The 18,306-nt window shown below is 39.0% G+C and overlaps 1 protein-coding gene across 2 annotated transcripts in view; it reads left to right on the forward strand.

Moving 5' to 3' along the window:
* The window catches only part of Fbxl5 (F-box and leucine rich repeat protein 5), a 39,848-nt gene extending 22,056 nt beyond the window's left edge, over positions 1-17,792 (forward strand). The window contains exons 7-11 of one of the 2 annotated variants that reach the window (XM_090343811.1): positions 274-434; positions 993-1,075; positions 2,735-3,457; positions 8,388-8,536; positions 17,039-17,792. In XM_090343811.1, the coding sequence (XP_090199937.1) occupies positions 274-434; positions 993-1,075; positions 2,735-3,457; positions 8,388-8,536; positions 17,039-17,115 (1,193 nt within the window). In that variant the 3' untranslated portion in view covers positions 17,116-17,792. The remainder of the gene's footprint in view (positions 1-273; positions 435-992; positions 1,076-2,734; positions 3,458-8,387; positions 8,537-17,038) is intronic. The other variant, XM_090343812.1, reaches the window with a different exon arrangement.
* Positions 17,793-18,306: the final 514 nt, after the last annotated feature.

The following is an 18,306-nucleotide window of genomic DNA, read 5'->3' on the forward strand; positions in this document are numbered from 1 at the left end:
TGCTTGATTCTTTATGACCAGGCTAAGATCAGTTTCAATTGTATTCTAACTCTTATTTTTACTTGAGCAGAATAACAGGTAGTAATCATTCATCATTTATTTCTTTGGCGTTGCACATTTTTTTTTAAAGAAGCATTCAGAGTTCTTTTCATTGCCTGCAAGTTGAATTGTTTGCAGAAATGAGCCTAAGGAGAGTACAAAGTATTTCATATTTAATGTTTTGATGGTCTTTAAGTATTCTAACTCTGATCACCGAGTTCTTAGAGATCCCAGTTTATTTTGCAGAAGAGTCTGCAGAGGAATCCACTGCCATTAGCATCGCACAGATGGAAAAACGTTTACTCCATGGCTTAATTCATAATGTTCTGCCGCATGTTGGGACTTCTGTGAAAACATTAGTGCTAGCATACAGCTCTGCAGTTTCCAGCAAAATGGTAGGTAACAGGTAAACACAACCTGAGTATGATGAAAGTCAACATAGTGATAGAACTTTGGTTTGCTTAGGAAAAGAATAATTGAGGACTTTATATGGATAGGCATTCATGGTTAGCTTCTGTATTACTCCACTTCTTACAACAGCCTTCACAGCATGAGTTCTATTACTGGCGTTCTAGATGAGGAACTTTGAAGACGAGGCGAGGTGAAGTGTATGATTTAGTTTCATAGGCGTTATGTGGTAAAGCCTATTTTTACCACATAGCATTTCATATGATTCCTCATCAAATGTGAGGCATGATGAGATGAGCTAAATCACTTTTATAGAAGGGTAACTTTATACATTAGAATGATCTTGGGTCTTCCTCAAGAAGAATGGGCTTGTCTGGCTATAGTGTCAAAAGTTCTAAAAGATACTCAGAGATTTGAGCCCAGAGAATATGTGTGTCTGCATATTTAAATGCACATACGTTGGGAAGCAACTAGATTGCATTTCCTGTTGTCTTTGGCTTTAACTGAAGGTCTGGATCTTCACAGTGACTGCTTCCCTCTCTTAGGTCAGACAGATTTTAGAGCTTTGTCCTAACTTGGAGCATCTGGATCTTACCCAGACTGACATCTCAGATTCTGCATTTGACAGGTTAGTTATTTAAAATATTTCAGTGTTACAAGTTCTGTGAATCAGTAACCTTCTGAAGTTTCTTATTTATATGATTGTAACTAATTGCTGTTTGATTATACTATTTACCACCAAATCTGTGTGGCTTCAATTTGAATGCACTCTCCAATGTTCTGTCCCTTATTCACAGCTCTTAGCTGTGTGTCATCTTGTGCTGTGAGTAGGCCTTGCTTTTTTTTTTTTTCTTCTCCCCTTCCATTCTTGGGGCTTGAGCTCGGGCCTAGGCACTGTCTTTGAGCTTTCTCAAGGCTAGAGTTCTACCACTTGAGCCACAGCACCACTTGTAGCTTTTTCTGTGTATGTGGTACAAGGAATTGAACCCAGGGCTTCTTGCATGCTAGTCAAACACTCTACCATTAGGCCATGCTCCTGGCCCTAGCCTTGCTTTTTACCATATTACATGGTTCTAAGGTTTTAGCTGGGCTTTTAACTGCCTTCGGGCAACACTTTACTTCTTCTTTTTTTTTTTTTTTTTTTTTTTTTGCCAGTCCTGGGCTTGAGCTCAGAGTCTGAGCACTGTCCTTGGACTTTCTCAAGGCTAGAGCTCTACCACTTGAGCCTCAGCACCACTTCCGGCTTTTTTCTATGTTTGTGGTACCGAGGAATCGAACCCGGGTCTTCATGCATGCTAGGCAAGCACTTTAACCAGTAGGCCAAACTCCCGGCCCCAACACTTTACTTCTTAACAGTTGGTTTTGAACCGGCCACTTGAAGCTACTCTGCAGATTAACTCTTCCAAGGAAGTAACCAGCCTCCTCTGTAGTGTAGCTCACCCTCTTTCCCACCCTTGCTTTCCTGTTTAGGAGGCTAATGTATGTTTCTAGAGCTTTTAGTCACTTTCCTTCATGTCTATATTTTGACTGCTAACTTTTTTTTTTGGCTAATTCTGGGGCTTGAACCCAGGAACGGAGCACTGTCCTTAGGCTTTCTCAAGGCTAGCACTCTACCGCTTGAGCCACAGCACCACTTTTGGCCTTTTCTATGTATGTGGTATGGAGGAATTGAACCCAGGTGTTCATGCATGCTAGGCAAGCATTTAAGCACTCTGCCATCAGGCCAAACTCAACTGACTTTTTTTTTTCTTTTTTTTTTTTTGTGAGTTGTGGGACTTGAAGTCTGGGCCTGGGCATTGTCCCTGAGCTCTTCATCTCAAAGCTACCACCCTGCCCCTGGAGCTCTGGAGCCACAGCAACATTTCTGGTTTTCTAGTGATTAATTGGAGAATTGGAGATAAGAGTCTCAGAGTCTTTGTAGTGCCCGGGCTGGTTTTGAACCATGGTCCTCAGATCTCAGCCGCCTTAGTAGTTAGGATTACAGGTGTGAACCACTGTGCCAGGGTCTGACTGCTAACTTTTAAGTATATATTAAATACATTGCTACTTGCTTTAAGATAATAAACAAATTTTTCCTATCCTTCTCCTATCCTGTCCTTCTGCTAGATTAGCAATATTATTAGTTCTTATTATTCTTACTATCTTTTTGTATTCCAACACTAAGCATACTGCCTGATGATGGATGTTTGGTAAATGAGTAGTGATACGTTACATGTACACATGTAGGTCAAGTCGTTTTGAGGAATTTGAGAGTCCTCACTAAGAACTTGTTACTTTTTACTTGTAGTTGGTCTTGGCTCGGTTGCTGCCAGAGTCTTCGGCATCTTGATCTGTCTGGCTGTGAGAAAATCACAGATGTGGCTCTGGAGAAAATTTCCAAAGCTCTTGGCATCCTGACTTCTCAAAGTGGCTTTCTCAAAACTTCTGCAAATCAAATTGCTTCAACTACATGGAAAAATAAAGACATTACCATGCAGTCTGCCAAGCAATATGCCTGTTTGCATGATTTAACTAACAGAGACGTTGGAGAAGAAATAGATAACGAACACGCCTGGACTAAACCTGTTTCTTCTGAAAGCTTCCCTTCTCCTTATGTGTGGATGTTAGATGCTGAAGATTTGGCTGATATTGAAGATACTGTGGAATGGAGACACCGCGGTGTGGAAAGTCTCCATGTAATGGAAACAGCATCCAGCTTTGCTTGTTCCTCAGTTGGTTGCTACAGGAAGGATATTGTCGGACTAAGGACGACTGTCTGTTGGCAGCCGCATTGTGCTGCTCCAGCTCTTGCTTACTGCGGTCATTCATTCTGTTGCACAGGAACCGCTCTAAGAACTATGGCAACACTCCCAGGGTCTTCTGCAATGTGTGGAAAAGCATTAAGGACTACATTGCATAGGGAAAATGACTTACTTTATTTTGAGAGTGACAAATGTGATCAAGTGACTGGACGAGTACTTTTGTTTCTCAGTCTCTCTGGATGTTATCAGATCACAGACCATGGTCTCAGGTGAGTCATCCGCTCCAAAGTGTCCCTTTCAATGGACAATGAGTAAGAACCTGTTCTGGTCCAACATTTAGAAACTTAGGAGGGAGGATACCTGTGTAGATGTGGAATTACAAGGTTCCGTTTCAGCATTTAGGAGTTTTCCTCTGCATTTCTGGATAAGTCAGAGAGTTAATTCTTTAAGTGAAACTTGCAGAAAAGTAGAGAATTGTTTTTGTTTGTTTTATGGTATGATTTTGGCAGTTATTCACATTAACCTTTTTATTATGCTAGGCACTGTGGCTCACACCTCTAATTCTAACTACTCGGGAGGCTGAGATCTGAGGATTGTGGTTTGAAGTCAGCCTGGGCAAGGATGTTCTTAGAACACACACACACACACACACACACACACACACACACACACACACACACACACACGCTGAAAGTGGGTCTGTGCCTCAAGTGGTAGAGTGCTAACCATGAGCAAAAAAAAATGCTGACGCCCAGCTCAAGTCATTCTTAAATAATTTGGAGCCGGGCACAGCTGGTGACTCACACCTGTAATCCTAGCTACTCAGATCTTAGGATCGAGGTTCAAAGCAGCCCGGGCACAATGCTAGCCCAGGCACAAAAGACTATGAGACTCTCATCTCCAATTAACCACCAGAAAACTGGAAGTGGTACTGTGGCTCAAGTGATAGAGCGATAGCCTTGAGCTAAAGAGCTCAGGGACAGTGCCCAGGCCCAGAGTTCAAGCCCCACTACCGACATAATAATAATAAAATAATAATAATTTGGGTGAATTGAATGAATTGCTTTTGGAGACAAAGGCATGTTTTATATATGGTGACTAATTGAAAAAGTTTGCAATCTGAGTATAGACTTGTTTACTGTTAACTTTATTTTCAAAGACTAAACCATTTGGATATTTACAAAGTATCTACTATTTGCTGTTATGTTAAAAGATTCAGAATAAATCTTTTCATTACTGGTCTATTTAGGTTTTCTCTATCTTCCTAATTGACCTTTTCTGGAGTATATTTTTCTAGAGATTTTCCAAGGTCTTCCTGAATATTCAATTCTTTGGCTTGTAATTAGTCATAGTAGTCTTTCATGATCTTTCTTTTTTGTGTGCTACTATTGGGGCTCAAACTGAGGGCCTAACATTCTGACTCGCACTTTTTGTTTATGGCTGGTGCTCTACCATGTGAGCCATGCCTCTAGCTCAGCTTCTCTGTCCAGGCTGGTTTCAAATTACAATCCTCCCATTTCAGCTTCCCAAGTCCCTTGGACTACAGATAGTATAGACACGAGCCACTGTTACCCAGCTTGTCCGTCCTTTTATTTGTTTTGATTTTCTTTCTTAAATGTAGTTTAGAGGTTTCCTTGATTTTTTTTTTTCTTTTAAAATGCTCACCTCTTTTAGTGATTTTTTTTTTCCTCCTGTGATTTTTTTTCAAGTACACTTGATTTATTTTTATTCTGATCTTTATTATTTCCTTTTTTTGTGCTATAACTTTGGATTGAGGTTCTCTTTTTCTAGTTCCTTGAAACATGATGTTCAGGCTTTTGGAATTTTTTTTTTCTTCAGGTATTGTTACAAACATGGTATTTATTGCTGAAGGACAATTTTGTTTGGCTGACAGTTTTTCTCCCCTCCTTTTGTGATATGAAAATTTACATTTCATGCAGCTTGTCCTAGAATGAGATGCTTTTTGAGTTAATTTAGACTGTATTTTGAAGTGGTATCTTTTTTTTTCCCCTTGATCAGTCATGGGGCTTGAACTCTGAGCTCTTCAGCTCAAGGCTACCACGTTGAGCCACAGTACCACTTCTGGTTTTTTGGTGGTTAATGGGAGATAAGAGTTTCATGCCTGTTCTGGCTTTGAACCACAGTCCTCAGATCTCAACCTCCTGAGTAGCTAGGATTATAGGTGTGAGCCACTAACGCCCAGCAGAAGTAGTATCTTTAATTTTAGTTTTGGATTATGTACTTCATAAGTTCATAAGCTAAATCTACTATCCCTTTGTTAAAGACTGTTTTCTTACCTGGGAGCCAGTGCTTTACACCTGTACTCCTGGCTACATAGGAAGCTGAGATCTGAGGACCACAGTTCAAAGGCAGCCTGGGCAAGGAAGTCTATGAGACTAGCAGCAAAAAGTTAGAAGTGGAACTGTGGCTTCAGTGGTAGAATGAAAAAGATAAGCAACACTCCTGGTCCCTGAGAATAAACCCTTGAATGGGAACAAAAGAAAGAAAAAGTAAAAGACTGTTTTCTTAGGCTGAGCATGGTATATCTGCAATCCCAAAGCTGAGAGACAGGCAGGGTAATAATTATATGTTTAAGGGGAGCTTGGCCAACAAAACAATAACAAAATAGAGATAGAGAAAAGACTTTGTATTTTTTAAAAAACAAGGACTGTTTTCTCTAGCTGCTGTGGCCCTGTCAAGGTACAGAGATTATGAACTACTATACTACTGCTGTTAACTTGAGCCTTTATAGGGTGGTAGAAACCTGTAATTTGGAAGAAACAAAGAAGAGGAAGTTCTTTATGGTGGTGACTGAAGCCCATAATCCGAGTTACTCAACAGTCTAAGATCTGAGGATAAGGACTCAAAGCCGGCCCAGTTAGGAAGATCTGCGAGACTCTTACTCCACTTACCTACCAAAAAGCTGGAAATAGAGCTGTGGCTCAAGTAGGAGAGTGCTAGCCTTGAGCACAAAAGACCAAGCAGCCAGGCCCTGAATTCAGGAGCCAGATTTGGCTCACATCCCAAAAAAGTATCTTTCCTCTTTTAATCATGTAACTGCATAATTCTAAAATGTACTCTCCCATGCTTTAACATTCAGTGTCCTCCCTGAGTACATGACTCAGTAGTATTTTCATATTAATAATACCTTCAAATCTCACCTTTTAGTTTGCTCCTAATTTCGTTGCTGCATAATAATTTTTATTATTTATGTTTTGTGCTGGTCCTTGGGTTTGAACTCAGGTCCTGGTTGCTGTCTTGGAGCTTTTGAGCTCTGTGCTAGTGCTTTTACCAGTTGAGCCGCAGTTCCACTTCGGGATTTTTGGTAGTTAATTGGAAATAAGAATCTCACAAACTTTTGCCTGGTCTGTCTTCAAACTCTGATCCTCAGATCTCAGCCTTTGTAGCTAGAATTACAGGTGTGAGCTACTAGCACCTGTCTTTGCATAATGATTTTTAAAACTCATTGTGTTGTGTCAGTTTCTTTTGACATTCCTTTTCTCTTCCTGGCTTTCTTTTCTTTTTTTGCGGGGTGGGGGAGGGTCTTGGGGCTTGAACTCTGCCTGGCACTGTCCCTGAGCTCTTCAGCTCAAAGCTACCACCGCCCTACTCTTGAGCCATAACCCCACTTCCCATTTTCTAGTGATTAATTGGAGGTAAGAGTCTCAGGGTTTGTATTGCCCAGGCTGGCTTTTGAACCATGATCCTCAGATCTCAGCCTCCTGAGTAGCTAGGATTACAGGTGTGAGCCACCTTGCCCAGCTCTGGTTTTCTGTTTTATTATTATAATATTGTTTAAATTTATGTTTAATAGAAAATAAATGTCTTCAGTGTTGTTCTTGATGTATCTTTCCTCTACCATTGTTCTAATCATCTTCTCACTTTATCCTATTTATATAAATACTGATTTAATTCTTTTAGAATGTACTATTAGATTCTCTTTAGGTTATTTTATAATTCACACAAATTAAAATAACGCCCATTTTAATGTGCATTCCAGAGGCTTAGCATATTTACAGGGTTGTGCAACTATCAGTTACCTAATTTAAAAATGTTTTTTTTGTCATTGCTAGTGAAACCCCATACTTATTAGAAATCTATAGTCATTCTTCCTTGTCTCTATCCCCTGGCAGCAACTAATTTACTGTCTCTGGATTTACTGTTCTTGAATACTAACATTAGTGGACTGTGCGCTTAAGTAGCCCTTTGTTTCTGCCTTTTTTTATGGGCTTGAACTCTACATGGGCGCTGTCCCTGAGCTCTCAAGCTTAAGGCTACCACCCTACTCTTGAGCCAAGCCCCACTTCCCTTTTTCTAGAGGTTAATTGGAGGTAAGAGTCTAAGGTCCTTTTGTGCCCCAGCTGGCTTTGAACTTTGATCCTCAGATCTCAGCCTCCTGAGTAGCTAGGATTACAGGTGTGAGCCACCACGCCTGGCTGTTTCTGCTTTTCTTCACTGTTTTCAAGGCTCATGCATGTCATAGTGTGTTTTGGTCCTTTGTAGCTGTGTAACATTTTAATTATATAGGCATATGCTACATTTTGTTTATCCATTCATTAGTGGACATTTGAGTTTTTTTCTTAGGGCCTGCACAGTGTCCTTGGGCTTTTTTAAGGCTAGAGCTCTACCCCTCAAGCCACAGCACCACTCCCAGTATGTGGTACTGAGGAATCGAACCCAGGGCTTCATGAGTGCTAGGTGAGCACTCTACCACTAGGCCATACTCCGGGCTCTACATTTGCTTTTGTTTTTGTTTTCTGTTGTGGATAATGATACTTTGAACATGTGTGTGGAAGTTTTTGTTTTTATTTTCTATTTCTACCTATAATTTCAGAGGGACTAGTTCTTAGGTTTAAAAATGTCCATAGCTTTGATTTTTATATGATACTCTGGTACGAGAATGAACACTCTTAACATAGGGGTTCAGTGCTTCCTTCCTGTGAAAATTGAGTTACTCTACTGTACTTTGAAGGAAAAGCCCTATAGACTTGTTTACTGACTATGTGTAGGAAGAATATAGAAAGTTTTCCTGAGTTTATAATATTCCCCCCAAGGAAGAAGCCAGTTGTTTAGTGTCTTTCCGAAATTCCAAACTCTTATTGTCACCCAGTTGTGGTAAGTGAATGAAGTGTGGACCATGGGAGTTCAGACGCTTCCGTACGTTCATGTCTTCTAACTGTCAATGATTTCTCCCTACAGGGTTTTGACTCTGGGAGGAGGGCTGCCATATTTGGAGCATCTTAATCTCTCTGGTTGTCTTACTGTAACTGGTGCAGGCCTGCAGGACTTGGTTTCAGCATGCCCTTCCCTGAATGATGAATACTTTTACTACTGTGACAACATTAACGGTAATGCCTTTTAACAGTGAGAATTATTTTCAAGGCATTGATTTAAAGCTTTTTAGCAGTTGTCATACTTAGTATGGTTTCTATTTGTTCTTTTTTCTAGACTTCTAATTATACAGACTTTTAGTCCTTTACGTTTGATTTAATTTTTTTTAAGTCAGAATTTCATTAGCTTCCTGAAGGTAAGTTTTCTTGTAGGATAGCTATTTCAGATACTATTCTACCACATTTAAGAGTCACGTATTATCATTCAAATATGATTGTCATGGAAATGCTAAAATTTTTTAAAGATTTTGGAATTCAATTTAGAGGTAATGGTATTCTGAAACATGGATTTCTGAGGGATATTCGTTTTCTTTTCCCTGCAATATCTCCTTATCCAGTGCAGTAGACAAAGGAAGACTTTGGTAGTATTAGTATGAGTTCTGGGTCTGGTTACAGGTAAATCTTACTTAGGATTAAGGAGACCATAGGGCATAAGTACTGAGAAAAGGCTGATATGCTTAGACATGATCAAAATTTCTGTCGTATTTTGGAAATTTATTCTTGAAGTTACTCTTAAATATCATCACACACACGCACATATACACATGTACACATACACATATTTTGTTTGTTTTTTTTGTCAGTCATGGGACTTGAACTCTAGGCCTTGGCACTGTCCCTGAGCTTTCAGCTCAAAGCTAGCATTCTGCCACTTGAGCCACAGTGCCACTTGTGGTTTTCTGGTGGTTAATTGGAGATAAGAGTCTCACGGACTTTTGTGCCCAGGCTGGCTTTGAACTTCGATCTTCAGATCTTACCCTCCTGAGTAGCTAAGATTATAAGAGTAAGTCACCGTCAGTGCCTGGCATGTACATATTTTTTAATGCTGCTACTTGGGCCTGAACTTGGGACTTGAGCACTGTTCCTGAGCTTCTTTACACAAGGCTAGTGCTCTACCACTTGAGCCACAGCTCCACTTCCAGTTTTTGTGGTTAATTGGAGATAAGGAGTCTCAAACTTTTCCTGCCCAGAAGGCTTTGATCTCAGATCTTTTGCTCAGATCTTATCCTCTTAAGTTGCTAAGATTACAACAGGAGCCACTGGTATCTGGCACATATATATTTCTTGTTTGTATTTTTTTTGCCATGTCTGGGGCTTGAACTCAAGGGTTAACCACTGTCCTTGGGCTTTCCTCAAGGCTAGTGCTCTACCCCTTGAGCCACAGCACCACTTCCAACTTTTTTCTTTTACCTAGTACCGAGGAATCAAACCCAGGACTTCCTGCGTGCTAGGCAAGTGCTCTAGCACTAGGCCAAACTCCCGGCCCCTGTTTGTATTTTTTAAGCCCATTTTTTTCTTACAAAGAACTTTTGAAAAAATGCTTTTTCCAAATTATATTCAGTGTCTTCTAGGGCATTTGATAGTCCAGTAGAGATTGAATTTCTCAGATGTATGAAGAGCTGCTTCTCAGCTCTTACTAAACAAATCATCCTCCTGTATTGATCACTGGAAAAAATTTAGACAGGTCAGATTCCACTATCCACTTACTTTTTTTTTTTTTTGTGCCAGTCCTGGGCTTGAGCTCAGGGCCTGAGCATGAACACTCTCCTTGGACTTTCTCAAGGCTACAATTCTACCACTTAAGCCTCAACACCACTTCCGGCTTTTTTTCCCCCTATGTATGTGGTACCAAGGAATTGAACCCTGGTCTTCGTGCATTCTAGGCAAGCACTCTACCACTTGGCCAAACTCCCAGCCCTTATCCACTTACTTTTTAAGTACCCACATATACTGGAAGATCAGATTTGGGCTTTTCTCAGTCAGGAGGGTTGACAGGAGCCAGAATGACTAGAGAGTAACGACATAACAGGAGGTAGAGAAGTTAGCAAATTTGCCATTGCTCAGAAATTAGATTGTCATATGAGCCAGGCCCCAGTGACTCACTGCTGTAATCCTAGCTACTCAGGAAACTGAGCTCTGAGGATTGTGGTTTAAAGCTAGCCCACGCAGGAAAGTCTGTGAGACTCTTATTGTCAATAAACTACTTGAAAAAGCCAGAAGTGGCACTGTGGCTCAACTGATAGAGTGCTATCCTTGAGCAAAAAGAGTCTCAGGAACAGTGGTTAGGGCCTGAGTTGAAGCCCCAGGTCCAGCAAAAATAAATAATAAGACATATACGATGAAACAGGAAATCTCAACTCTTATTTCTGGAATCACATTGTTTTGCAACCCATGACTTTATGGCTTTAGTGTATCATGACATACATAGGGGGAAAAAAAGCCGGAAGTGGTGTTGAGGCCTAAGTGGTAGAATTGTAGCCTTGAGAAAGTCCAAGGAGAGTGTTCATGCTCAGGCCCTGAGCTCAAGCCCAGGACTGGCACAAAAAAAAAAAAAAAAAGTAAGTGGATAGTGGAATCTGACCTGTCTAAATTTTTTCCAGTGATCAATACAGGAGGATGATTTGTTTAGTAAGAGCTGAGAAGCAGCTCTTCATACATCTGAGAAATTCAATCTCTACTGGACTATCAAATGCCCTAGAAGACACTGAATATAATTTGGGAAAAGCATTTTTTCAAAAGTTCTTTGTAAGAAAAAAATGGGCTTAAAAAATACACTAAAGCCATGACTCATGGCTTTAGTGTATCATCATAAGGTGGGAGCAAATTTTGTCTCTGATCCCTTCAGTGTAATCAAGGAACAGTAAAAGTCAGTTCTGCAGTTTCACCTGCTGAACGTGTACAAACCATGTGGTCAACCAACTACTATACATGCGGAGTACTTGAGATCAGAGCATATGTTTTGTTCTTAAATATAACTCTACTTCCTTGTAGTTTCAATGTACTTCCTAGCATTTATAGCACATTATCAACAGTAATAAGTAAGCAATTACATGAGAAAGTTATTTGCCTATTGCACTTGAATTTCAGTATCGGTTATTCTTGGGAACAAATCTACACCTATTTGTTTATTGTGTTTAGCTATATAGATGCTGTGGGTGGTAAGATAGTGGGATTTCATTTCATTTTTATGATTTATCTCCGTATTTTGTGTTTGTGTTTTAAATGTCTTGAAATAATTTAGATGAAAAGATAAGTAAAATAATTAAATCTTTAGTACTTTGTCAGTATTCTTTTCATCTTAATTTGTTTAGAACATATAAATATTACATTGTTCAAGAGGAGCTGTTGTATTCACTTTTTTGAATGTAAGATTTTTTTTTGATAAGTGGTAATTTTCAGTAAAATTTTTAACATCTGATTCTGAAAGATTTGAAAGGAAATTGTAGTGCTTTAAGAAACCATTGAAATTTCATTTTGTGTAACTTAAAGGATGGCTTGTCATGTGACCTGGGTTCTATAAATCCAGCTAATTGCTCTTAAAACAATTCTTTGGTACAAGTTTTTTCTTAAAATGACTTATGGAAACCTAAAAAATTGTTAATAATTATCTAGTTTAGAAGGTTGACACTGTCTTTCAAAGCAGCCCAGCTTGTATAGGAAATATTTATGAATGCTTAATGGCCCCCTTCTTATTACTACTATTTTTCTAAAGTACGACGTTTTAGAGTATGGCCTTATAGTGATAAAAATATATTTAGATGGCATTTTATAGTAAATATTTGAAAATAATATTTAACTTAAAATGTATTTCATTAAAATATACTTAATTAACTACCAGGTTATTAGCTAAAAGAAGTAAATTATCAGTATGCATTAGTTATAAACTAAATAATGTGACAAAGTAGAATGAAATGGTTTCCATGCACTGGCAGAGACTTTGTCAGTTATTTAAACAGTGTGTTGAGCAAGATGACTTGCTAGAACTTATAAAGATGTGATTTTGATTCTTTCAGATTATTCTCTGTGGATTTAAAATTTTTTTTTATTTGAACATAAAGATTTCTTAGCCATACTATTGATAAGCTCTTTTATCATCTAAGAAGTGTTCTTTAAATGACACAGTTTAGAGCCCTGAAGAACATTTGAACAATAATGGCAAATAAGCTTTTTGTATTGGTTTGCATCTCCAAGTATGTATAATATATAAATTAAGATAGATTAGCTCATAGTTCTGGAGGTGACCAAGTCTCAGATGATTTGCTCTCTTATGTTTCTAACTTAAGTTAAAGAGGACTTAAAGGTAAGTGCAGGTAAGTGCAGATACACACTAGCATGAATAATTTACACTACTTAAAATGTCATTTAATCAAAATTGGGGGAAATAATGGCAACTTTTATAGTTCTCATAATATTTTAAATGCCTTGTTATAAGATTTATTCTTTACTATGATTTAAAGATTTTAATAATTTTATTTTTCTATTTCTATTTATTTAATGTCATTTAATTCGTATATAACTATCTGGGTTCCCCTACATTAAGAAATTTGCTCCTGATAATTCTGGTATTTGACGAGAGTGATGTTTGAATTGTTAGTGTCTATCTACTTGATAATATTGGAAATCTAGAACATCTTAATCATGTTTCTTTCTGATAGTAGCTCAGTTTTTCTGCTATCTACTGTTCTCATTTCTGACACTTGTTTTGGTACACTAACATCTTACTGTTAGTGATACTTTACAATTTCCCTTGAAAATGAGTCACATATTTCTACTGCTTCTGGGCATTATTTATGCTTCTCCCCCCATGCCCTTACCAAGCTACTGTTGAATCCATCTTTATTACTTTACCTTTATGCCATCTTTTTTTGTTGTTGTTAGGTCATTAGACTTGAACTGGGCCTGGGCAATGTCTCTGAGCTCTTCAGCTCAAGGCTGGTTTTCTAGTGGTTAATTGGAGATGAGTCTCAAGGTCGTTAGTGCCTGGACTGGCTTTGAACCAGGATCCTCAGATTTCAGCCTCCTGAGTAGCTATAATTACAGGTGTGAGCCACTATGCTTAGCTTTCTGTCATCTTTTTTTTTTTTTTGATTTTTAAAGTCTTTATTTTATTTTTTTCATATATTTTTATTGTAATTAATAGAAGGGTTACATGATATTTGCCAGATAGAAGGTGCATTAATTCACATACATTGATACCCTTTCACATGTCTTGGTACCCATTACCCTCCCCCCCTTGGTTTTCCCCCCTTCCCTATCCAATTTCAAATAATCAAATACAAATATATCCAATATATCAGATAACAAAGTGAGATACTGTAACAATATGAGATAACCAAGGGACAGCAAAAGAGATGAGAGATAACATAGTACCTTAAGGATAACAATCACTCATTATATGGCTTATGTTTCTATATCCTAGAGATCCTTTCATTTAGCGTCCTACTATATGGCCTTTTGTATCAAGGTTTTGCTCTATTGCAAGTCTGTGCTAGGAGAGCCCAAGGTTTCTACTGATTATGACAAATGAGGGAAACCATTGAGCCTAAGTTCCTTTGAGTCTGGCTTACTTCACTTAATAGGATTTTTTCTAAGTCTTTCCATTTCCTAACAAATGGGGAGATGTCCTTCTTTCTGACAGCAGCATAGAATTCCATTGTGTTCTTTTGTTTTTTTTTTAAATAGGTATACTCATGTGGGTGGTCCACACACCTGTATTGCAGCTACTTGGGAGACAAATGCAGGAGGATTGCTTGAGTTTGGGACCAACCTGGGGTAACATAATGAGGAACTGGTTCTAAGGGAAAACAGTAGGACACATTTTAAAGTAGTTTTGAGTTGTTTTAGTTTAGAAAATTGAACCAAAAAGATGAGCAACGGCAGTTCCTGGTCTTTTCCCTCCCTCCCTCCCTCCCTCCCTCCCTCCCTCCTCCCTCCCTATTTTCTTTCTTTCACCAGTCCTGGGGCTTGAACTCAGGGCCTGGGCTTTCTCAAGGCTCGAGCTCTAACCCTTGAGCCACAGCATCATTTCCAGCTTTTTCTGTGTATGTGGTACTGTGGAATCGAACTTGGGTCTTCATGCATGCTAGGCAAACAGTTTTATGATTAGGCTAAACTCTCAGCCTGAAAATTGAGTCTTTATGTATGTTTCACTTCTGTCTTAAAAATTTGAAAAACAGAATTTCATTTGGATAAAATGATGACCACATACTCCTTGGCAAAACCTAGAAATTTAGGCATTTCATAAGATTGGCACGTTGGAGCTGGAAGTGTGGGGTATGGGGCAGGGCTTGTCTGGGTGATGGGAACTAAAAGATGGGAGAAACGCAGTAGTAATCAAGTAAACCATGAAAGGCGAGCCAAGATGTGCAAAGGTCAGGGATTGTGTTGTATGTAGGTAAAGCAGGACATGTGTTCAAGGTGAAAATTGGTCTAACTCAGATAATGGGAAAATAATTCCAACGCATAGCATTTCATAGCAGGTCATTTCTAGTTAACAAAATATGTACTGCCTATCTGCACTCTCTCACGTGCGCGCACACACAATTTATTGTTAAGATGACTTAGTTTTGTATCTTAATTTGAGGCAAGTTACATTCAACACTTAATTGAATAAAAGTGGAATAGGTAATTTTGGTAAAATAAAAATGGGCTGGCAAATTTATAAAGTAATGTTAGGCTCGTTCTGATGGGAAAACTTGAATGTATATCCACATATACTGTCAGCTGCAGCAGTTCTAAGTCTGGCCTCGTCTCTTCATCTGCACAATATCCATTATTGGATGTGCTACAATCAAAGCTAATCCCAGCATCCTGTCAATTTTAAAATTACACATAAGTATTTGCAAATAAATGAAATGTAAGCTGTTGCAATTCTGCACGCATCTGTAAAATCGAGTATTTCTTTTCTTACTGAGAGGTGGTGTCATTTCCATAATGAACTGTATCAACATCGTACTTCAGTGACTCTGTGTCCTGGAATTTTCCATTTTTTCTCTGCGTGGTGGCTCGTGCCTATGATCTGAGGTACTCAGAAGGCCGAGACTCTTCTTTCCAGTGAACACCAGAAAACCGGAAATGGCACTATGGCTCACTAGAACGGTAGCCGTGAGTTGAAGAGCTCAGGGACAGTGCCCAGGCTCAGAGTTCAAGTTCCATGACCAACAAAAAAAGGAAGAAAAAAAATTCTCCCTTTTCTTTTGTATATGCTGTCTCGAGAGTACATATTAAAAAAAAAGTTTCTGAAAGTACATATAACCTATGTGTTCACTCATCAGTAATTAGTTTCTTTTGATGTGTTCTGCAGTAAAGTTAGAGTTAATGTCATTCTTCATTTTGCATTGCCTTACCCACCTGAAAAGTTTTGGCTTTCTAGGTATTGCATCAAGAACTAATTAGCCACGCTATTTGTTCATGATGTCAGGATACTGTGAGTGTGAGTTCAGTGGAGGAGAAACAACTGTTCCACACTCGCTTTTCTTCATGAAAACTAAGTCTGTGCTATGAAACTTTTTTCCCCCCTCAAGGCTAGCACTCTACCACTTGAGCCATAGCTCCACTTTTGGCTTTTTTAGTGGTTCATTGACTTTCTTGCTCAGGCTAGTTTCAAACTGTGATTCTCAGATTCTCTGTTTTTTGGCAGTCCTCAGGGCTTAAACTCAGGGCCTGAGTAGTGTCCTTGGATCTCAAGATTAGCATTCTACCACTTGAGCCATGCACAACTTCTGGCTTTTTCTACATATGTGGTACTGAGGAATCAAACCTGGGTCTTTGTGCATGCTAAATAAACATTCTACCACTGGGCCACACTTCTGGCCCCACCTTTGTTGGTTTTTAATTCCTAGTTGCGTTCATTGAGCCTTGTGTGGTTGGATAGATGACAGTTAGTCTACAGATAGCCTTTTCTTCCTTTCTGTAAGGGAGTCACAGTTTTAGATAGCCTAATAAATTATTATATACTTAATTTTAGAAAATAATTTTAACCATATGTGATGGGGTGGCTACAAATGTTCATTAAAAACGTTGGAAATGGCTGGGTGTTGGGATCATAACTATAATCCTAGGAGGCTGAGGTCGGAGAATCGCAGTTCAAAGCTAGCCTGGGCAGGAAGGTCCATGAAACTGTCACCTCCAGTTGGCTACCCCAAAATGCCAAAAGAGGAGCTAGCTGTGGCTCAAGTGACAGAGTGCAAGTCTTGAGCAAAAAAGCTCAAGTCCTGAGTTCAAGCCCCAGGACTGGCACAAAAAAAGCCGAACAAACAAAAACATTGCAAACGCTCAGGTCTGTGTGTCTGTAGTTGGTTTTCTTTTAATGATTGGTTCTTTAGCTCACAGGATTGTTCCTGACTTAATTGTATTTCTTGGGAGGATGTTCATATTATATACAAGTCGATGTTAAATTATCTTGGCAGTTTTACTGTCGTCCTTTCTTGGATTTTTATGTTGTAGGATTGTTGCCAAAAAGTTCTCTCTCCTCTTCTGTTTACCCTTTGAACTATGAAGGATATTTAAAGCCTTGCTGTTTTTGACAGTTTGTGTTTGATTAATTTTTTATGTACTCATTAAATTTTATTTATGCGATATAAACATAGTAAAACAAATTTTTAACTTTTTCATAAGAAAAGTTATTTTTATATGATTGCCAAGAAATTCCTCCTTTCACATTCTTCTGTTTTCATGCAGGTCCTCATGCTGATACCGCCAGTGGATGCCAGAATTTGCAGTGTGGTTTTCGGGCCTGCTGCCGCTCTGGCGAATGACCCTTGACTTCTCACCTTTGTCTACTTCATTTAGCAGAGCAGGCTTCCTTTCATGCACTTTACTTATAAGACATTTCTTATCATCCCATTGGAGTGTGTCTTGTTTTGGCCCCATTTCTTATAACCTCAAAAAAAATCTTAATTTACCAGTGAATTGTACAGTGTTGTTTTTCTTGCAAAATACATTTTTCTTTTTGAAAGGGATTAGGTCTTTTCATCAGAGTGTGAACAGTCTTACTAGATTACTTTTAATGATATGCTTTGAAAATACTGTCACTATTACCATGCCATTTAGCTTATTCTGAGTTTTAAAGTCAGTGGGGCTATTGGTTTTCTGTGTAGATGCTACCAAGCTTTGCACTTGTTTGCAGGCATACATTTATGAAGTTTGATCTTCAGGGCTACACATTTCGGAAACTAATCTCTTTAACATTTTATTTGAAACAGATTGTCAGAGGGCCACTTCAAACATACCTATAGTCCTTTAAGAATAAATCGGCTTCTTTAGTGTTAGCTCAGTGAGCTAGCAAAGCACTAGTCCGTTTGTATTTGCTTTCTTCTAAGACCCTTGGTTTCCACTGCTGCCCCTAAATTGTCAAATTTGGGAGGGATTTTTAAGAACTCCACAATTATTTGAAGAAATGTATAAATAAAATCTACTTTGAGGACTTTAACAAGTAACATTGTGTTGTTCTTTTATTATACATTCAACCCACGTTTAGTATCAAATGTCTTTGGAGCCCCTGTGAAGTCATAACCTTGACAAACATCTTGAGTATGATTCTGACTGTGGGCCAGGCGCCATCCCTGAGGTTCACAGCTAGCACTCTACCACTTGAGCCATGGAGCTCTACTTCCAGCTCTTTTGGTAGTTAATTGGAGATAAAGAGATTCATGGACTTACTTTCCCCAACTGGCTCTGAGTTGTAATCCTTAGATCTCAGCCTCCTGAGTAGCTAAGATTTTAGGTAGAAGCCTCCTGTGTCCAGCCAGTAATCAGATTTTTATTTTGTGTGGGTCATGGATCTTGAACTCAGGCTGGGTACTGTCCCTGAGCTCTTCAGCTCAAGGCTACCACCCTACCTCTGGACCTGGGTGTTGTCCCTGAGCTCTTCAGTGCAAGGCCACATCCTACCCTCAAGCCAAGTCCCACTTCCCATTTTCTAGAGGTTAATTGGAGAAGAGTCTCAG

The sequence above is a fragment of the Megascapheus bottae genome, chromosome 13 (assembly GCF_031878675.1).
Source record: "Megascapheus bottae isolate mThoBot1 chromosome 13, mThoBot2.hap1, whole genome shotgun sequence".
Lineage (NCBI taxonomy): Eukaryota > Metazoa > Chordata > Mammalia > Rodentia > Geomyidae > Megascapheus > Megascapheus bottae.